The sequence below is a fragment of the Salmo trutta genome, chromosome 10 (genome assembly GCF_901001165.1).
Source record: "Salmo trutta chromosome 10, fSalTru1.1, whole genome shotgun sequence".
Classification (NCBI taxonomy): Eukaryota; Metazoa; Chordata; class Actinopteri; order Salmoniformes; family Salmonidae; genus Salmo; species Salmo trutta.
Genome location: NC_042966.1, coordinates 8,419,450 through 8,442,658, shown reverse-complemented (window position 1 = coordinate 8,442,658; position 23,209 = coordinate 8,419,450). Strand labels below are relative to the sequence as shown.

At 43.9% G+C, this 23,209-nt stretch overlaps 1 protein-coding gene across 1 annotated transcript in view; it reads left to right on the top strand.

The window, feature by feature from the left end:
* LOC115201046 (TANK-binding kinase 1-binding protein 1-like) overlaps positions 1-22,978 on the top strand; it is a 109,755-nt gene extending 86,777 nt beyond the window's left edge. Inside the window, exons 8-10 of the mRNA XM_029764273.1 lie at positions 19,199-19,314; positions 20,903-21,729; positions 22,095-22,978. Of these exons, the coding sequence (XP_029620133.1) occupies positions 19,199-19,314; positions 20,903-21,729; positions 22,095-22,223 (1,072 nt within the window). The 3' untranslated portion in view covers positions 22,224-22,978. The remainder of the gene's footprint in view (positions 1-19,198; positions 19,315-20,902; positions 21,730-22,094) is intronic.
* The last annotated feature ends 231 nt before the right edge of the window (positions 22,979-23,209 follow it).

Sequence of the window (23,209 nt, the reverse complement as noted above, 5' to 3'; positions counted from 1 at the left end):
GTTTGAGAAACAGGCGCCTCACAAGTTTTCAACTGGCAGCTTCATTAAATAGTACCTGTAAAACACCAGTCTCAACATCAACAGTGAAGAGGCGACTCTGGGATGCTGGCCTTCTAGGCAGAGTTGCAAAGAAAAATACATATCTCAGACTGACAATGAAAAGAAAAGATTAAGATGGGCAAAAGAACACAGACACTGGACAGAGTAAGATTGGAAAAAAGTGTTATGGACAGACGAATCTAAGTTTGAGGTGTTCGGATCACAAAGAAGAACATTCATGAGATGCAGAAAAACTGAAAAGATGCTGGAGGAGTGCTTGACGCCATCTGTCAAGCATGGTGAAGGCAATGTGATGGTCTGGGGGTGCTTTAGTGGTGGTAAAGTGGGATATTTGTATAGGGTAAAATGGATCTTGAAGAAGGAAGGCTATCACTCCATTTTGCAACGCCATGCCATACCCTGTGGACAGCATTAAATTGGAGCCAATTTCCAGGACAATGACCCAAAGCACAGCTCCAAACTTTGCAAGAACTATTTGGGAAGAAGCAGTCAGCTGTTGGGCTCTCTATAATGGAGTGGCCAGCACAGTGTAACGGTTGTCTGTGGAAGAAGGAGTAGACCAAAGTGCAGCGTGGTACGTGTTCATGATGTTTATTATAACAGAACACTGAAACAAAAAACAAAGTGGAACAAAACGCAACAGCTCTGTCAGGTGAACACACCAAACAGAAAACAACTACCCACACCAACCCTGTGGGAAAAGGCTACCTAAGTATGGTCCCAATCAGAGACAACGATAGACAGCTGTCCCTGATTGAGAACCATACCCGGGCAAAACAAAGAAATACCAAAACATAGAAAAAAGGACATAGAATACCCACCCTAGTCACACCCTGGCCTAACCAAAATAGAGAATAAAACCCTCTCTATGGCCAGGGTGTGACACACAGCCACCGGATCTCAACCCTATTGAGCTGTTGTGGGAGCAGATTGACCGTATGGTATGTAAATTGTGCACATCAAGCCAATCCAAATTGTAGGAGGTGCTTCAGGAAGTATGGGGTGAAATCTCTTCAGAAATTGACAACTAGAATGCCAAAGGTCTGTGTAACCGGTTCTGCACCTGTACCTTTCTGTGTTGCACTCGAACATTATCCCCATTCAAATGAATATATATTCCTAGAAACAGTAATGCAACACTAACTTTTGCTTGTCTTTTCTTGTGAATTTGTGAGCATTTGCAAACGTGCATTCAAAAGACCGGAGCATACGTAACACCTACCTCTCCTCATCATGCTCTGAGCAAACTGAGGAGTAAGAGCATGGCTCCCTTTGATGACATCACAGCATTAACATAATTTAGAAAATAAATACAATGAAATAATTCACTCTTGAAAGTAATGTAATACATCTTAAAATAACCTTAAAATAATACATTAAAATAAGTATGAGGGATTGTTGGTGAAATACATTAAGTATATGTTACACCTGCTACATTCACCCCTCCTTTCACCAAAATTCTGAATGCATATTAAACAAGATATGGAACACAAGGGACAACAAACTCTACTTACTGAGTCACTACTGGCACAAGTGAACACCAAGATCTCATCTTTGGTCTCTGCTATATAAGCTATCTGCAGGCAGATTCAAAGGAATCTAAGGTTGATCAGGCCTGAGAACCTCCTAGACAAATACGATGCCAAGAGCATCATACAACACTCGTCCTCACATCACAGTATCCCTTGACACCATTCTACACATCACTTACAGTCGTGGCCAAAAGTTTTGAGAAAGACACAAATATTAATTTCACAAAATTTGCTGCTTCAGTGTCTTTAGATATTTTTGTCAGATGTTACTATGGAATACTGAAGTATAGTTACAAGCATTACATAAGTGTCAAAGGCTTTTATTGACAATTACGTGAAGTTGATGCAAAGAGTCAATATTTGCAGTGTTGACCCTTCTTTTTCAAGACCTCTGCAATCTGCCCTGGCATGCTGGCAATTAACTTCTGGGCTACATCCTGACTGATGGCAGCCCATTCTTGCATAATCAATGCTTGGAGTTTGTCTGAATTTCTGGGTTTTCGTTTGTCCACCCGCCTCTTGAGGATTGACCACAAGTTCTCAATGGGATTAAGGTCTGGGGAGTTTCCTGGCCATGGACCCCAAAAATCGATGTTTTGTTCCCCGAGACCCTTAGTTATTACTTTTGCCTTATGGAAAGGTGCTCCATCATGCTGGAAAAGGCATTGTTCGTCACCAAACTGTTCCTGGATGGTTGGGAGAAGTTGCTCTCGGAGGATGTGTTGGTACCATTCTTTATTCACGGCTGTGTTCTTAGGCAAAATTGTGAGTGAGCCCACTCCCTTGGCTGAGCAGCAACCCCACACATGAATGGTCTCAGGATGCTTTACTGTTGGCATGACACAGGACTGATGGTAGAGCTCACATTGTCTTCTCCGGACAAACTTTTTTCCGGATGCCCCAAACAAAAGGGATTCATCAGAGAAAATGACTTTACCCCAGTCCTCAGCAGTCCAATCCCTGTACCTTTTGCAGAATATCAGTCTGTCCCTGATGTTTTTCCTGGAGAGAAGTGGCTTCTTTGCTGCCCTTCTTGACACCAGGCCATCCTCCAAAAGTCTTTGCCTCACTGGCACTCACACCTGCCTGCTGCCATTCCTGAGCAATCTCTGTACTGGTGGTGCCCCGATCCCGCAGCTGAATCAACTTTAGGAGAAGGTCCTGGCGCTTGCTGGACTTTCTTGGGTGCCCTGAAGTCTTCTTCACAACGATTGAACCGCTCTCCTTAAAGTTCTCGTGATCTGATAAATGATTGATTTAGGTGCAATCTTACTGGCAGCAATATCCTTGCCTGTGAAGCCCTTTTTGTGCAAAGCAATGATGACGGCACGTGTTTCCTTGCAGGTAACCATGATTGACATAGGAAGAACAATGATTCCAAGCACCACAATCCTTTTGAAGCTTCCAGTCTGTTATTTGAACTCAATCAGCATGACAGAGTGATCTCCAGCCTTGTCCTCGTCAACACTCACACCTGTGTTAACGAGAGAATCACTGACATGATGTCAGCTGGTCCTTTTGTGGCAGGGCTGAAATGCAGTGGAAATGTTTTTGGGGGATTCAGTTCATTTGCATGGCAAAGAGGGACTTTGCATTAACTGCAATTCATCTGATCACTCTTCATAACATTCTGAAGTGTATGCAAATTGCCATCATACAAACTGAGGCAGCAGACTTTGTGAAAATTAATATTTGTGTCATTCTCAAAACTTTTGGCCACGACTGACTTTACATATCCATGATTATTCCTCAGAACAACAGAAGAAATAAAGAAAACCCTTTTTAAAACTTAGTTAGAAGAGACTGGGACTTATTTCCTAGTTTGGTGGCTAAGCCCTCCATAGTGAATGGTCTCTAAGCCATTGTCTCAATAAGACGACTTACAGATTTCACTACCCTGCCAGTGCGTGTTCTGACCACATCTTGCGAATCACGTGAACCCGGTCTTCGTAAGTCTTGGTCACTAGCTAAATCAGCTGGTGCGACTGAGTCAGGAAAACCTGAAGGTTCTGTGTCAGCTACCCTGTCATAGTCAGGAATGCTAATAGCAGTCTCATTATCGAGAGATAGCTGAGCTTGATGGTCTTGATTTGGATTGTCCCTGCAGCTGTACGCTGACTGTTCTTGCTCCATCTCATCTCTGACAGTCTCCTGTCTCTCTGAAGATTCCTGACTTGCGGGGTCCATGAACTGGTCATATCTCCAGAGCTTTCCTCTTCATCAAAGCCTGAAAGGTCCGTTGACTGACCCTCATACTCTGGATCTACAGCTCCATCTGAGTTGAGATTCATGTGAATCATCCTTAGGCGTTTCTACCGGCAGAAAGCTGATGTCTAGAAGAAGGTTCCGATGTACCACCTTGGTGTTTCCTTTATCATCCACCAGCTTATATATGTGTGTATGTAGGTTTTTGTCAATGACCGTGAACACCTTAGCTTCCCACTTGTCGGCAAGTTTTATTTTTCCCCTTTCTCCTTTGTTAGCGAGAAGCACTCTGGCTCCTTTGTTCAGGTGAGTGCCTCTGACTTTTCTGTCATATTGTTTGGCCTGTTTCTGTTGTTCTTTAACTATATGCCGTTGAGCGATGCTCGCTGCTTCATGGACATGGGACATCAGTTTTTTGACATAGCTACTATAGACAACAACCCACAGGATCCCTCAAAACTTACTTGAACATTACATCAACAGGGAGTCTCGGAACACGACCAAACATGAGCTGGAATCGAGCATATCTAGTGGTTTTGTGTACAGTAGCATTGTAGGCAAACGTTAGAGTTTGTATCTGCTGCGGCCATTTCTCTTTAGGTTTTATAGGGAGTGAGCGAAGCATATTTCCCAGAGTTCGATTGAACCTTTCCGTTCCCCCATTCCCCATGGGATGATATGCAGTTGTGTGTGACTTGGCGACACCAAAGAGCTTGAGAAGTTCTGCGATTAGCTCACTCTCAAAATTGGCCCCTTGATCGGTGTGGACCTGCTCAGCAAATCCATAAACACAAAATACGTTGTCCCATATCGTTCTGGCAACTTGCTTTACCATTTGATTTGAGCATGGAAAGGCGTGAGCTAACTTGGTGAAGTGATCTGTCAGAACCAAGACATCCCCTGAGCATTGCTTGTTGTCCTCAGCACTCCAAAAGTTGAGACATACTAACTCCATAGGCGCGGAGGTTCTGATGCTTTCGAGGGGAGCTCGAGCAGACGGCTCAGGAGACTTAGCCAGGATGCATCTCCGACAGCACTTGACATACTCCTTCACATCATGCTCAGTCTTGGGCCAGAAGAAACACTGCCTTGCCAAATTAAGAGTTGTAGCTTGCCCTTGGTGGCCAGCAAGGTCATGCACACCACCCAATGATTTCTCCTTCATATTTGTGGGCAGCCCATACTGATGTCTCTTTTGTTTGCTCAGGGGATTCTTTGTCAACCTGTAAAGCACTCCATCTTGGACCCTGAGCCTTTCCCACTGCTTGATGAGTGCAAGGGTTTGTGAATCAAATCCATCCCTCTCTCGCCTTGAAGGACATCTTTTGCGGTTGATAAACAGGATAGCCTTAGAAATCGTAGGATCAAGTTTTTGACTCCGCTGGAGCTCCTCAAAAGAGATCGCAGGAAGGGAGTCATGGCTTGGAGATATGAGTTGTTGCACAGACTGCACTAACTGTACTGCTCGAGCTTCGGTCGCTACATCACACTGATCATAGACTTCACAGATCGCTTTCACTACTGCAGAGCCACAGGTTAAAGGACAGCTGTCAGACTGATTTCCAGAGATTGTCTATCCTTGTTTTTTCACTATGTGACTCTGGACCTTCAAGCGAAACGCATCTTGAATCCCATCTTCTCCTATAGCATCGGCTTCGGCAAGCAGACTGACATAGTTCTCACTGTGACTAACTAACTTGGCAAATGGGTCCCTACTGAGGGCATCAGCCACAGCGTTCTTTGTACCTGCTATGTGCTTCAGATCGAATGAGTAGGGCGCCAATTTGCCTACCGATCGTTGTTCGCAGGCGTCGAGTTTTGGTTTCGTCATTATGTATGTGAGCGGATTATTATCAGTCCAAACTGTAAATGAATGTCCCTTAAGCCAGTGGGTAAACTTTTCACACACACTCCATTTCAAGGCCAAAAACTTTAGTCTGTGGGCAGGATATCTTTTTTGTGAGCCACTCAATGTTTTACTGGCAAAAGAGATGGGACACGCTCTATCTTCACCAGCAGGTATTTGAGACAGTACTGCACCCAACCTGTCCAGGGAGGCATCAATTGACAGCATCAATGGCCTTGTGAAATCCGGATGACCAAGAACAGCACAGTTTAACAACTTCTCCTTGAGGCTGTTAAGTGAAGAATCACACTCATTAGTCCAGTCAGTACGTTTCAACTTTCTGAAGCTGCCAGCTTGCTTCTCAGGCTTCACCTTCCCCCTTCTCTTCTGACCTGCAGTGAGAGCGAAGTGCGGCTTGGCAATAGCAGAACAGTTTGGAATGAAATGTTGATAGTAGAATATCATTCCTAGGAAGGATTTGATCCTTCGTGCTGAAGGCGTGCACCCATCTTCCTCCATTAGATTCAACTTTGTAATTTTGGATATCACATCCACCTTGGTCGGGTCCACAGCCACCCCGTCACCATTAATGACATGACCCAAAAATCTTACAGACGTCCGCAAGAAATTGCATTTCTTTGGGCTCAGTTTCAGGTTGTACTGTCTCGGTCTCTGGAACACCAGCTCCAATCTATCCAAGGCTTGTCTTTCGCTTGGTGCAAACACCAAGAGGTCGTCTAGGTAGCACAGCAGGCTACTGAAGTTTAAGTCTCCAGAAATGCTAAGCATCATCCTCATAAATGAGGCTGGACTATTGCATAGGCCCTGTGGCATTCGACTGTATTCATGCAGACCCAGTGAAGGCTGTATACTTTTTGTCCTCTTCACACATACAGTTGAAGTTCGAAGTTTACATACACCTTAGCCGAATACATTTAAACTCAGTTTTTCACAATTCCAGGCATCTAATCCAAGTAAACATTCCCTGTCTTAGGTCAGTTATGATCGCCACTTTATTTTAAGAATGTGAAATTTCAGAATAATAGTAGAGAAAATTATTTATTTCAGCTTTTATTTCTTTCATCACATTCCCAGTGGGTCAGAAGTTGACATACACTCAATAAGTATTTGGTAGCATTGCCTTTAAATTGTTTAACTTGGGTCAAACGTTTCAGGTAGCCTTCCACAAGCTTCCCACAATAAGTTGGGTGAATTTTGGCCCATTCCTCCTGACAGAGCTGGTGTAACTGAGTCAGGTTTGTAGGCGTCCTTGCTCGCACACGCTTTTTCAGTTCTGCCCACACATTTTCTATAGGGTTGAGGTTAGGGTTTGTGATGGCAACTCCAATACATTGACTTTGTTATCTTATGCCATTTTGCCACAACTTTGGAAGTATGCTTGGGGTCATTGTCCATTTGGAAGACCCATTTGCGACCAAGTTTTAACTTCCTGACTGATGTCTTGAGATGTTGCTTCAATATATCCACATAATTTTCCTGTCTCATGATGCCATCTATTTTGTGAAGTGTACCAGTCCCTCCTGCAGCAAAGCACCCCCACAACATGATGCTGCCATCCCCGTGCTTTACGTGTGGTGGTGTTCTTCAGCTTGCAAGCCTCCCCCTTTTTCCTCCAAACATAACGATGGTCATAATGGCCAAACAGTTGTATTTTTGTTTCATCAGACCAGAGGACATTTCTCCAAAAAGGTAGGTTTTCATGGAAACAATGACATTTCTACGTGACCCCAAACCTTTGAACGGTAGTGGATATGTTGAGTTATGTTTAGGATCTGCGTTACTTACAGTTGAGTGACAGCAGACAGGCTGTACTCAATAGTAGTATGGCAAAATAGATGTTAGAGCACACAAACAAAAAGCTGTGTAGTAGTTACAGAAACAGCAAGCCTACAGTCCGTACTCTCTAACATGTATTCAGAGGTCAGCTCCAGCTCATACGGCCCACATACAATTCCTCTCCCACACACACCAGCATATAGATTGGCTGTCATGAATCTCCTCTCGCTAGATACACACTCGTCATCTCTCCTCCCACACACGCACACACACACACACACACACACACACACACACACACACACACACACACACACACACACACACACACACACACACCTCCAAATAGCTTTTCCAAAACAAAGGGGGCTGCAGTGCAATTGAAGTCTTGGTAGCTTTCATGAGCAAACATAAGAGATCACACACGTGTGAGTGAAACGTGTTGCATTCCAAGCCGTGCTTTTCAAAGATTGCTGAGAGGCGCAGGCGAACTTGAGAATTGCGTGAGCAGAAGTGTGGAAAGGGAAAAGTCGCGGATGTCAAAATAGTCAATAAATACAGTTTGGTGCGTAGAAAATCCAAGAGACTTGAGACTGTAACCGAGGTGTGGCTAGTCACTCAGACACCCCCCTTGGACTGTAAAAGAAGGACAGGAGATTTCAGCTCTCAAATAGAATACCGGTACTTCCATATTCATGACAGCGTTCGATAGAGGCAGTTGGGAAGGAGGGAATAAGGGCTTCCACTGTCATCAGTGGCTTCCACGGTTCCTGTAAGTTATGTATGATCTCTTCTATTTTCAGGTTCAGGTGAAGGTGTTGAAGGGGGCTTCAATAGCCCACTCAATAGCCCTGTCTGAGTCATACAGAAACGTAGTGGGAGGACTTGGTAGGCCTGTCTGAAGGACTAACTAAGCGATGGAATGTATGAATGCGTTGTTGTCTGTGGTCGAAATGATTTTGTTGAATTCTCAATTTTCCTAAAATAGAGGTTGTATCGAGACCCTAAAATGGAAAGATCTAGCTGTAATTCATTTCTGGTGTCAACACAATTTTCCTGGCTGAAATATATTGTGATGACAGTTATGTGTTCATGGAAAAGATTCAACAATAATGACTCATGATGACTTCCATTTCCTTTATCTAATGGTTCAGTGTTTACTGGTCAAAAACCTCCAGGCAAAATGGGGTATGTTTTCTACTGCCTCCCTCTCCCTCCTACACACAAAACACCTAACACATTAAGACTCAATTAAGTTATTCAGTGGGTTGTGTAGAGGACTCATCATTTTCCGATGACAAGGTGAGACTTCTCGTGTTGGCTCTATAATTGGCATGACCATATAAATTAATTGAGATGTTTCCAGATTCGCCGTCGTGCAGTTGAAGTCTATGGGAAGTTGTTGTTTGTCCATCGAAAATCTTTCTCTATATCTGTTGCTATCACTATGTAGAGTTAGCTGAGTCAGATTTGTATGGATATTGGTTCGAGAGCTCAGATAAGCTTTAACAGATCTGTCTGGATACAGACTGGCACCTATCTACCACAGCATATCTACAGTACATACAGAAGGTATAATACTTTTTACATTTACATTTTAATCATTTAGCAGACGCTCTTATCCAGAGCGACTTACAGTAGTGAATGCATACATTTCATGCCTTTTTTTTTTGTTTTTTTGTACTGGCCCCCCGTGGGAATCAAACCCACAACCCTAGTGTTGCACACACCATGCTGGCATTGCAAACACCGTGCTCTACCAACTGAGCCACAGGGAATTATTCACCCCCTTTGGATTTTTTCACATTTTGTTGATTTACAAAGTGGGATTGAAATAGATTTTTAAATGTATAATTTTTTCATTGATCTACCCAAAATACTCCATTATGTCAAAGTGAAAAGAAAATTATATATTTTTATCAAATTAATACAAATTATATAACTAAAATATAGTTGTTGCATAAGTATTGATCACCTTTGTTTAAGCAAGCCTAAATTAGTTCAGGAGTAAAATGTGCCTTTACAAATCACATAGTAAGTTACATGGACTCACTTCATGATATTTGAATGACTAATCCTTCCTCTGTCTCCCATACATACAACATCTGTAAAGTCCCTCTGTCAAATATTGAATTTCAAGCATAGATTCAACTACAAAGACCACTGCAGTCACATTTATCACACCACTTTTCTTTTAAAAAAGCCTCATAAAGAAGGGCAGTGATTTGTAGAAGGGTAACAATAACAAATCAGACATTGAATATCTCTTTAAGCATGGCCAAGTTAATAATTCTGCTGTGGATGATGTATTAAACCACCCAGACACATCAAAAGATACAGTTGTCCTTCTGAACTGAGCTGCAGGACAGGAAAGAAACTGCTCAGGGATGTTACCATGAGGCCATTGATGATTTTAAAACAGCTACCGAGTTCAATGGCTTTGATCGGAGAAAACTGAGGATGGATCAACAAGATTGTAGTTGTAATTGTAGTTGTAATTACCTAAATGACTGAGTGAAAAGATAAAAACATCTGAATATTCCCAAAACATGCATCCTGTATGCAACAAGGCACTAAAGTAATACTGAAAAAAAACAAGGCATAGGAATACACGTTTTGGCTTTAATGTAAAGCCTTAAGTTTGGGGCAAATCCAACAACACATCACCGAGTAACTGCCTCCATATGTTCAAGCATGGTTGTGGCTGCATCATGGTATGGGTATGCTTGACATCGGCAAAGACTGGGGAGTTTTTCAGGATAAAAAGAAAATGGATGGCGCTAAGCACAGGCAAAATACTAGAGAAAAACCTGCTTGTCTGCTTTACACCAGACACTGGGAGAGGAATTCACCTTTCAGCAGAACAATAACCTACCACATAAGGCCAAGTCTATAATGGAGTTGCTTACCAAGAAGACAGTGAATGTTCCTGAGTGGCCAAGTTCTGACCTAAATCTGCTTGAAAATCTATGGCAAGACTTGAAATTGCTGTCTAGCCATGATCCCCAACACCTTGACAGAGCTTGAAGAATTTTGAAAAGAATAATGGGCAAATACTGCACATTCCAGGTGTGCAAAGCTCTAAGCGAGTTACTCAAGAAGGTGTTTCTAATATGTTTTGACTTAGCAGGGTGAATACTTATCTAATCAAAGTATATTAGTGTTTTATTTTTCATTAATCCCCCCCAGAATGAAACAAATATTCCACTTTGACATTAGAGTATTTTGTGCAGATTCTTTACAAAAAATGACAATTTAATCCCACTTTGTAACATACTAAAATGTGAAGAAATCAAAGAGGGTGAATACTTATGATAGGCACTGAATGTCTTCTAATTCCTCCCTAGTTTCCTCTTTTCATCCCCAAATGGGGTTGTGCTTACACAAATGTAAGAAGTCAACCAATTTTATAGTATTACATAAGGTTTGGGGCAATATTTATGCTAGAAATGATGATACAGTACATGGTTCATACAGTATAGGCGAAATCATTGCTTCTCTTCTGGATAAAGAGCAAAGAAAGATGTTCTACCGGTCCAGTCTAAACAAACTATTCTTTGCCATCTTGTATTTCTGAAAAGGAGACGAAAGATGCACTCTATTTTTCACTGCAGTCACATTTATCACACCACTTTATTTAACTATTGTCTGTAAAATAATACTAAAACGCTGCTGAAGTTAAACAATAAAATAAATCACACAGCAAAGACCAATAGGCTGCGTTTACACAGGCAACCCAATTCAGATCTTTTTTCCAGTTAATGGTATTTTGATCAATCACATCAGATCTTTTCACATCAGCTCTTTTTCAGAGCTGATCTGATTGGTCAGAAGAGCAATTAATGTGGAAAAAAAACATACAGAATTGGGCTGCCCATGTAAACACAGCCATAGAATGTGAGACTTATTTCTTTCTCCAATCGTCACATTTTCCATTACTACTGTAGCACCTTATTCAATAAGGTGTCCGTTCTTTACCAGTCATTTTACCATCTTTATCTACCACCATCATCAATGTGAAAATGATAGTGTTCAAGTCCAAATAAATAACAAAAAGCTTTTGGGAAATTGGTTTGTAAGTTCAGATAGGCTATGTTTTTGTCAGATCTTTGTCTGGATAGCAGATACACACTGCTGGCATCTATCTGCCACAACCACCTCCCTTTCTCTCTATGTTTTCGATTACCACCGGTGTTGCCTTGTAACAGAGCTGTTTGAAATAGCTGCCTCGTTGCCATGGTGAAGCAAATGCCTGGGTGTAAAATTTAGGCAGCTGGAAATAGGGCTGCTCTGTCAATATATAAATCAAATCAAATCAAATGTATTTATATAGCCCTTCTTACATCAGCTAATATCTCAAAGTGCTGTACAGAAACCCAGCCTAAAACCCCAAACAGCAAGCAATGCAGGTGTAGAAGCATGGTGGCTAGGAAAAACTCCCTAAAAAGGCCAAAACCTAGCAAGAAACCTAGAGAGGAACCAGGCTATCAGGGGTGGCCAGTCCTCTTCTGGCTGTGCCGGGTGGAGATTATAACAGAACAGGGCCAAGATGTTCAAATGTTCATAAATGACTAGCATGGTCAAATAATAATAATCACAGTAGTTGTCGAGGGTGCAACAGGTCAGCACCTCAGTTGGCTTTTCATAGCCGATCATTGAGAGTATCTCTACCGCTCCTGCTGTCTCTAGAGAGTTGAAAACAGCAGGTCTGGAACAGGTAGCACGTCCGGTGAACAGGTCAGGGTTCCATAGCCGCAGGCAGAACAGTTGAAACTGGAGCAGCAGCACGGCCAGATTGACTGGGGACAGCAAGGAGTCATCATGCCAGGTAGTCCTGAGGCATGGTCCTAGGGCTCAGGTCCTCCGAGAGAGAGAAAGAAAGAAAGAAAGAAAGAAAGAAAGAAAGAAAGAAAGAAAGAAAGAAAGAAAGAGAGAATTAGAGAGAGCATACTTAAATTCACACAGGGCACCGGATAAGACAGGAGAAATACTCCAGATATAACAGACTGACCCTAGCCCCCGACACATAAACTACTGCAGCATAAATACTGGAGGCTGAGACAGGAGGGGTCAGGAGACACTGTGGCCCCATCCGATGATACCCCCGGACAGGGCTAAATAGGCAGGATATAACCCCACCCACTTTGCCAAAGCACAGCCCCCACACCACTAAAGGGATATCTTCAACCACCAACTTACCATCCTGAGACAAGGCAGAGTATAGCCCACAAAGATCTCCGCCACGGCACAACCCAAGGGGGGGCGCCAACCCAGACAGGAAGACCACGTCAGTGACTCAACCCACTCAAGTGACGCACCCCTCCTAGGGATGGCATGGAAGAACACCAGTAAGCCAGTGACTCAGCCCCTGTAATAGGGTTAGAGGCAGAGAATCCCAGTGGAGAGAGGGGAACCGGCCAGGCAGAGACAGCAAGGGCGGTTCGTTGCTCCAGAGCCTTTCCGTTCACCTTCACACTCCTGGGCCAGACTACACTCAATCATAGGACCTACTGAAGAGATGAGTCTTCAGTAAAGACTTAAAGGTTGAGACCGAGTCTGCGTCTCTCACATGGGTAGGCAGACGATTCCATAAAAATGGAGCTCTATAGGAGAAAGCCCTGCCTCCAGCTGTTTGATTAGAAATTCTAGGGACAATTAGGATGCATGCGTCTTGTGACCGTAGCGTACGTGTAGGTATGTACGGCAGGACCAAATCAGAAAGATAGGTAGGAGCAAGCCCATGTAATGCTTTGTAGGTTAGCAGTAAAACCTTGAAATCATCCCTTGCCTTAACAGGAAGCCAGTGTAGGGAGGCTAGCACTGGAGTAATATGATCAATTTTTTTGGTTCTAGTCAGGATTCTAGCAGCCGTATTTAGCACTAACTGTAGTGTATTTAGTGCGAGAGTTACTGTACGGCTAACTGCTACACAATAGTGTGATTCATATGTGATTTGTATGATTGTATTACGCAATGATATCAACAATGTCATTGGTATTCAGTCAATTTGGAGATGAGTAAGGAACTGCTTGGATAGACGTCAAGTGTGAATAACCGTAGACATTTGAAAACTGGAATGCATTAAGTCAGGTAACCTCACACATTAGTGTGTACACGTTTGAAGCAATGTAGTAGCATGATTTCAAAGCAGCAGCTACTCTTCCTGGGGTCCACACAAAACATAATACAGAACATTAATAGACAAGAACAGCTCAAGGACCGAATTACATGAATGTAAAATAAGAATACACGCGTACATACAGTATGTACATGTCAGTACATATACAGTACAGTACACTGCATATACCAAACATTAGGAACACATTTTAAATATTGAGTTGCATTCCCCCCTTTTGCCCTCAGAACAGCCTCAATTCGTCGGGGCATGGACTCTACAAGGTGTCAAACGCGTTCCACTGGGATGCTGGCCCATGTTTACTCCAACGCTTCCCACGGTTGTGTCAAGTTGGCTAGATGTCCTTTTGGGTGGTGAACCATTCTTGATACTTACGGGAAATTGTTGAGAGTGAAAAACCCAGCAGCGTTGCAGTTCTTTACTCAAACTGGTGCACCTGGCACCTACTACCATATAATCTAGAAAAAAGAAACGCACACCTATAAAGGCGAGGTGCTGGCTAGCGGAGCAGAACACTAGAAAATAAAGGAAAGCCGCACACCTACTACCATATCCCATTCAAAGGCACTTAAATCGTTTGTCTTGCTCATTCACCCTCTGAATGGCACACAAACACAATCCATGTCTCAATTGTCTCAAGACTTAAACATTATTATTTAACCTGTCTCCTCCCCTTCATGTACACTGATTGAAGTGGATTTAACAACATCAATAAGGGATCAGAGCATTCACATGGATTCACCTGGTCAGTCAGTAATGGAAAGAGCAGGTGTTCTTAATGTTTTGTATACTCAGTGTACATACTGTAGGTCTACAAGTTATTTAGGTCAGAAACGGGAGAGGCATTGTGATGTGAGGTGCTATTTAATGTGTTTTCAATGCACATTTTGCTGTTTGCTTGAGTGATTTGAGATGGCAGGGAGTTCCATGCAATCATGGCTCTATATAATACTGTGCGTTGCCTTGAATTTGTTTTGGACTTGGGGACTATGAAGAGACCCCTGGGAGAATATAGAAAATGTATCAGTGACGTTGTCCCCACGGTGAGGGTTCGCTGCTTTCCAAATCAAAAGCCCTGGATTAACACAGAGGTTGGCGCTGAACTAAAGGACATGGTTACCGCGCACAGAGCTATCGTAGACAACTCTGAGGCTACGGCCGAGGACAGGAAGAAGTACAAGATGTCCCACTATGACCTCCACAGGTCCGGTGTGGGCCCTCGCACAGGGTACGGTGATGTTATTGTCGAAGCGTGCATAAAATGCATTGAGTTCGTCTGGAAGAGAGGCATCGTTGGGTAGATCATGGCTGGGTCTTGCTTTGTAATCCGTAATGGACTGTAGCCCCTGCCACATGCAGCAGGCGTCGGAGCCTGTGTAGTATAATTCCACCTTATTCCTATAATGTCCTTCTGCTCGTTTGAAGACTCTACAGAGGTCATTGCGGGAAATCTTGTACTTATTCCTGTCCTCGGCCGTAGCCTCAGAGTTGTCTACGATAGCTCTGTGTGCGGTAACCATGTCCTTTAGTTCAGCGCCAACCTCTGTGTTAATTCTCCCAGGGGTCTCTTCATAGTCCCCAAGTCCAAAATAAATTCAAGGCAACGCACAGTATTATATAGAGCCATGATTGCATGGTGAACTCCCTTCTCCGAGGCCGACGTGAGAAAGGTCTTTATTAATCAGGTCAACACCCGCAAAGCCACTGGGCCCAACGTTATTCCAAGGCACGGTCTCACAGTGTGGAGCAGTTGGCAGGCATATTCACTGTAATTTTCAATCTCTCCTTGTCCCAGTCTGTAATCCCCCCATGTTTTAAGATGACCACCATCATTCCTGTCCCCAAGAACTCTAAGGCTTCATGACTATCGCCCTGTAACAGTCACTTCTGTAATCATGAAGTGCTTTGAGAGGCTGGTTATGGCACGCATTAACTCCACCATCCCAGACACCCTAGACCCACTCCAATTTGCATACCGGCACAACAGATCCATAGATGACGCAATCTCAATTGCTCTCCACACTGCCCTCACCCACCTAGATCAGAGGAATACCTATGTGAGAATGCTGTTCATTGACTACAGCTCAGCTTTCAACAACACTGTCCCCTCTAAATCCGTTACTAAGCTTAGGAATCTGGGTCTGAATACCTCCCTCTGCAGCTGGATGCTAGACTTCCTGACGGGCCGACCCCAGGAGGGTAGGCAACATCCCCTCTGCCACGCTGACCCTCAATGTGGGGGCCCCACAGGGGTGTGTGCGTAGTCCCTTCCTGTACTCCCTGTTCCCCCAAGACTGCGTGGCCACTGAGTGCTTTGGAGCAGGTTTTCATCAAGGATCTCTCTGTACTTTGCCTCAATCCTGACTAGTCTCCCGGTCCCTGCCACTGAAAAACATCCCCACAGCATGATGCTGCCACCATCATGCTTCACCGAAAAAGATGGTGCCAGGTTTCCTCCAGACGTGACGCTTGGCATTCAGGCCAAAGATTTCAATCTTGGTTTCATCAGAACAGAAAATATTTTTCCCATGGTTTGAGAGTCTTTAGGTGCCTTTTTGAAAGCTCCAAGCAGGCTGTCATGTGTCTTTTACTAAGGAGTGGTTTCCATCTGGCCATTGTACCATAAAGGCCTGATTGGTGAAGTGCTGCAGAGGTGGTTGTCCTTCTGGAAGGTTCTCCCATCTCCACAGAGGAACTCTGGAGCTCTGTCAGAGTGACCATCAGGTTCTTTGTCACCTCCCTGACCAAGGGCCTTTTCCCCCGATTGCTCAGTTTGGCCTGGCGGCCAGCTCAAGGAAGAGTCTTGGTGGCTTCAAACTTCTCTCATTTAAGAATGATGGAAGCCACTGTGTTCTTGGGGACCTTAAATGATGCAGAAATGTTTTGGTACCTTTCCCCAGATCTGTGCCTCGACACAGTCCTGTCTCAGAGCTCTACGGAAAATTCCTTCGACCTCATGGCTTGGTTTTTGCTCTGACATTCACTGTCAACTGTGGGACCTTATATAGACAGGTGTGTGCCTTTCCAAATCATGTCAAATCAATTGAATTTACCACAGGTGGACTCCAATTAAGTTGTAAAAACATCCCAAGGATGATCAATGGAAACAGGATGCACCTGAGCTCAATTTCGAGTCTCATAACAAAGAGTCTGAATACTTATGTAAATGTTAATTATTTAACCTTTAACCTTTATTTAAAGGCAAGTCAGTTAAGAACAAATTCTTATTTACAATGACGGCCTAGGAACAGTGGGTTAACTGCCTTGTTCAGACAAGGCAGTTAACCCACTGTTCCTAGGCCGTCATTGTAAATAAGAATTTGAGAACGACAGTTTTTACCTTGTCAGCTCAGGGATTCGATCTAGCATCCTTTCGGGTACTGGCCCAATGCTCTAACCACTAGGCTACCTGCCGCCCCTGTATATAATTTATTTCTGTTTTAAATTTTTAATACATTTGCAAAAAATTCTCAAAACCTGTATTCACTTTGTCCTCATGGGATATTGTGTTTAGACTGATGAGGAAAAACATGTACTTAATCAATTTTAGAATAAGGCTGTAACGTAACAAAATGTGGAAAAAGTGACGGGGTCTGAATACTTTCCGAATGCACTGTAATATCCGCATACATTTATACTGACACACGCACACCCACTCACATACAAGCTGCTGCTACTCTGTTTATCTTATATCCTGTTGGCTAGTCACCTTACCCCTATACATACAGTATCTACCTCCATCACTCCAGTATCCCTGCGCATTTTAAATATGGTATTGGAACAGACCCTGTATATAGTATGCTTATTTACTTACTTATTGTGTTCTTCATATTTCTTCTTATTTTTTAACACATTTTTCTAGTATTACATTGTTATTGATTATTGCATTGTTGGGTTTTGAGTTTGCAAGAAAGGCATTTCTGTCACGACTATCAGTGTAGCAGGAAGGGTCAGAGTCAAGGGCAGGAGACAGAGGTCCAAAAACACAGATGTTTATTAACACCGTATGGGAAAAATAGGCAGTCGTAATACTGGGTGTGCCTAAACACCCGACAGGAGCACAGCTCCAAAACAATAAAGAGAACGGGGCGCAGCCCGGCAATAATAAATTGACAGCTCCACAAAACGCTGAACAAACAGGCAGCGTAAATACCAACAGCCCTTCGACATGACACAAAACAATCCCGCACGAATACCTGACCAAAATGGAGAAACTAAATACCCCCCCACACTAATTACAAACAAGGAACAGGTGCAGACCTAGACAGACAAAACCAAACAACATAGAAACATAGATCAGTGGCAGCTAGTAGGCAGGCGACGACGACCGCCGAGCGCCGCCCGACTGGGGAGGGGCGCCATCTTCCGTGGATACTGTGACAATTTCACTGTACTTGTGCATGTGACATTAAAACTTGAAACTTTAATGTCTTGTGGGGTATATATTAATCAACCAATCACATTTATTTAAACAGCCCTTTTTATATCAGCAGATGTGTCACGACTTCCGCCGAAGTCGGTCCCTCTCCTTGTTCGGGCGGCGTTCGGCAGTCGATGTCACCGGCCTTCTAGCCATCGCCGATCCACTTTTCATTTTCCATTTGTTTTGTCTTTGTTTTACACACCTGGTTTCAATTCCCCAATTACATGTTCATTATTTAACCCTCTGTTTTTCCCATGGTTTTTGTGCGTGATTGTTTTATGTATGTTCGGTCCGTTATTGTGGGCTCGGTATTACGACATGTTATTGGAATATTTGAGTAAAGTTACTTGTGTTACTCATCTCTGCTGTCCTGAGCCTGACTCCTCTGCACCAGCTACACCCAGACCACTACAAGATGTCACAAAGTGATACAGAAACACAGCCTAAAACCATAAAGAGAAAGCAATGCAGATGTACTGTAGAAGCACAGTGGCTATGTAAAACTCCCTAGAAAGGCTGGAACCTAGGAAGAAACCTAGAGAGGACCAGGCTCTCTGAGGTTGGCCAGTCCTCTTCTGGCTGTGCCCGGTAAAGATTGCAAGAGTCCATGGCCATTAAGGCCAGATCATTCTTCAAGATGTTCAAACGTTCATAGATGACCTGCAGGGTCAAATAATTATCACAGTGGTTATAGAGGGTCGAAACAGCAGGTCCGGGACAAGGTAGCACGTCCGGTGAACAGGTCAGGGTTCCATAGCCGCAGGCTAGAAAAGCAGAAACTGGAACAGCAGCATGACAAGGTAGCACGTCCGGTGACCAGGTCAGGGTTCCATAGCCGCAGGCAGAACAGCAGAAACTGCAACAGCAGCACGACCAGGTGGACTGGGGATGGGGACAGCCAGGAGTCGTCAGGCCTGGTCATAGGGCTCAGGTCCTCCGGAAGGGGAGAGAGAGATGGGAAAATTAGAGGGAGCATACTTAAGATCAGATTACACCAGGACAGACTGACCCTAGCCCCCCGGCACATAGACTATTGAAGCATAGATACTGGAGACTAAGACAGGGGTCTGTCAGAGCTGTATGTTAGTTTATTAAATAGACCATTTTTAATTTAACACATTCATATTTCTAACGAAATCTAGAAGTGATGCAGTCAATCTCTCCAACTGATTGATTGACTCTGTTCTTTCCCCCTGCAGGGTGAATTTGGCGCTAGCCTACACAGAGCTAACTGAGGAGTTGGGACGTCTACAGGCACTGAGCTCCAAACAAAAAGAGATCTTGAGGATGGTCTCTCAGGAGCAGCATAGCCCAGGTTAGTAACATCTCTAGAAAATGATATATGGCCCACTTTAACAGGTTAGCAGAATCCCTATAGAAGTTTACATCTTAATAACATATTTAAAAAAAATTTAAACATCAACAATCACTATACAACCTTACCATGACATCACAAAGACGCTAAAATAACATTGTTGCAACCAGTTTTGTCCACTGGAAACATTCAATCGACACCTTTTTCTTCCTGTGTCATATCAACATACTTTTCTCTCACCTATCTCTTTACCGCAAACCCCAATCCGAAAAGGTGTTGCTCCTTATCCCTAATGCATGCTCTGAGTGTACAAAACAATAAGAACACTTTCCTAATATTGAGTTACACATTGTTAATGTTGTAAATGACTATTGTAGCTGGAAACGGCTGGTTTTTAATGGAATATCTACATAGGCGTACAGAGGCCCATTATCAGCAACCATCACTCCTGTGTTCCAATGGCACGTTGTGTTAGCTAGTCCAAGTTTATAATTTTAAAAGGCTAATTGATCATTAGAAAACCCTTTTGCAATTATTTTAGCACAGCTGAAAACTGTTGTTCTGATTAAAGAAGCAGTTTACACTGTATTTCTGATCAATTTGATGTTATTTTAATGGACAAAAAAATTTGCTTTTCTTTCAAAAAGTGACCCCAAACTTTTGAACGTTAGTGTACAGTATACTATGGCTTACAGCTCACTCCCTGCAGATTTACCCCCAGTCAGCTCAGGGATTTGAACCAGCAACCCTCCGGTTACTAGCCTGCCTCTCTAACTACATACTCAGCTCATACTCAGCACTGTTTCAAGATAAAAATATATAAGTAGGCCTGCAGCTGTTTTTTTACTCTCCTGGGGTTGCAGAGTTACAAATACAGTATATGTACTGAAATACAAAAAAAAAAAATCCTCTTCCTCGAGTGTGTTTTCTCTGTATTTCAAGTCTCTGTGGATAGTTTGAGAGCACAGCAACCCCCCTCTTTTTTTAAAATACGTTTTTTCACAACCACAGAACCATACGTTTCCCCTTTGAGATGCTTCTGATTCATCGGTGCAAGTCTTGTTTTTAGCTAGATGGCTGATAGTTATCTTATGGTTACAGGAAGCACAACATAATGTACTGTAAAAATTGTCTACATCATCTTATATCTGTGTCTTAGGTAAGCGGAAAATAAATCTATTCAAGGGTGTTTCTTTTTTGCATATCTTGTTGAGTGTGCCTCTTGTTGCGAATTGAGTTATGTCTTTTGATCAGACAAACATTTGCACTGCAAATCCAGAGCAACGCAGCATGTCTTACACACAGTAGAGAGAAGTACAGGAATGTTATTCAAGAAAATAGATATGAAAGATTACACACTTTTTCTTCATCATTATCAAAAATATATACACTATCTGATATTGCTAGAGATTTTACCAGACCAAAACTCCTCCTGACCCTAGTTACTTCTCATATGTAATTATGAATAACAACAGGCTCTAGTCCTATTTTGGCGAGAATCTATAATTTTGGTCTTCCAGAGACAGCCACAGGGAGTCTTGTCTCGTGAGCTGCTCTCTGACTCCCCGTGTCTCTCCTGTCTCCTCAGTCCAACGCCACTCCCACCCCCCATCTCCCATCCCTCACCAACGCCACTCCCCTGTGCCCCAGCGACACTCCCCCATCCCCCAACGCCACTCCCCCGTCCCTCCTCAGCACCACTCCCCCATTGCCCAGTGCCGCTCCCCGGTGCTCCAGCCGCAGCATCTCTCCCCGGACATGCACCGCCGCTCGCCCCTGCTGGACGTCAACGATGGGCCTGCCTCCTACTCCTGCCGGCCAGCCAGCCACCACCTGAGGGCCAGCTTCCAGGGCCGACGGAGCTACTCCGAGGTGGCCGACCCCTCGGCCTACCAGCGGCCACCGCGCTTCAGCCTGGACCCCGTGTCCACCCTGCCCAAGCCCCGGCCCTACATGGACTCCGGCTACTCAAAGCAGCATCAGCAGCATGAGCATGGAGGCTCCCAGCATGGAGGGTCACCCCACAGAGGAGGCCAGCTCCGAGCTTTCCAGTCTGGGCTAGAGAGGGCAGGGAGTGAGGTGGGCCTCCACGAAAGTTCCTGCCACTCTCGAGAGCTGCCCTTCCCCCTGTCCGAGGTCTCTCCCAGGTCTCACCTGCACTTTGAGCCCCTGCCACCCCCTACGCCCACCCCCCAGCTTCCGCAGTCCTCTGAAGACGAGGAAGAGTGGACCTGTCCGCACCCCATCAGCCCCCCACGGACACTGGGCGTGCCCAACAGTGTGTCAGCTCATGGGGTCATGAAGGGGCCAGCGTCCTGCTCGGCCTTCCCCATCCCATCCAGACCCAACACTCTGACCTGCCACCCGCCAGGCTACCTGCACACAGAGCACGCCCAGTCCTGGCCCTCCATCAATGTGAGTCACACGCACACTCTATCCCAAATATACTGTATAATAATATCTTTATTATATCAAAACATTCTCTAAAATTGTAAAATGGGTCAGTCAAAATCTCTCTCTTTGAAAATAAACTGCCCTTGACTTGCCAATGTCTTCCTGCACTGTGCTATTTCATGGGAAATTCTCTGTGTAACATGACATATGTTCTGATGCACTTTTACATATAAGCTTATTTTCTTCATGAAATGACCTAAATGGTCAAACTATTATCATTGATTGTTGCCATAGACCCACACTGCTTGTTGACCTGAATGTTTGTGTGTGTGTGTGTGTGTGTGTGTGTGTGTGTGCGTGCGTGCGTGCGTGCGTGTTTGTTGCAGCTGTGGATGGAGACAGAAGAGAGTGACATGAGGAGCTGCCCTCTGTGCCAGCTGATCTTTCCCATGGGTTACCCTGACGACGCCCTAATCAAGCACATCGACTCGCACCTGGAGAACAGCAAGATCTGATCGCCACGGCAACACTGCACCCTCTTTTTAGTTGCAACAATTCTTCACTTACATTGTGGAGTAATTTTAGGTTTGGTTTTGTTTTATAGCTGGGTGCCTTTTGTTTGACAAGACAAGAGGGCTTATTGTGTGTTTAGTAGTCCATGTATGGGACTAGGTTTAGGGAATGACAAGGATGGCTTCGAGGTTCATGACAGACAATGTCCTGAGGGTTCCGGTCAACTTGCAGTCCATTTGTTTTTATATCTTACACCTTACCACTACTACTTGCTGTAATGTGGCCTGCTTTAGTTAACTCTCTACCCATGTACAGTATAAGGCTTGTGAAATACAGACCAACCACAATTCATTCCTGGAATTATCTGGGGGGCCAAATGGATAAATCCAGTTTGTTTGTTCTTCAGGGCTTGACAATGTGCGGTCAGAGGTCAGAGTTATGAAGAGAGGATGGCAGTGTTGTGACTTTGACTGATTGTACAGTATGTCGGTAAGAATTTGTCCTGCAGGGTGGGGCATGTAGTTGCTGTGACAACCTTGCTGTGGTGAAGTGCATAGGCAGATTATCTGTATGCTTGCGGCCTGATCAGAAATCCATATAAATCTGAGCACATTAAGTTAACCTACAGTATATAAGCCTATAGTAAATAATAATTTTACCCCTATATTATTTATTTAACTCCCTAGAGTTGATGTCTGCGCCCCACAGACATCTAATTAGCATAATACAAAAATCCCCATAAAAATCTATCAATATAAACTAGAGATATCTGTTTTTGCATGGGATGTGTCTCAATCCACCGCATCAGCCGATGCCACACTTTTGCATCTGCGGTGAAAGGTGACAGAGCTAGAGCAGTGGTCTTCTCACAAAATCGTCTGTAGCATCTGAACCCTTTTGCTCTACGACCCCCACCAGATTCTTGGGACTCGTCTGAAATCGGTACAGCCAATCTGCCAACTTCTGTCTTTAGCGTCCGAACAGTTTG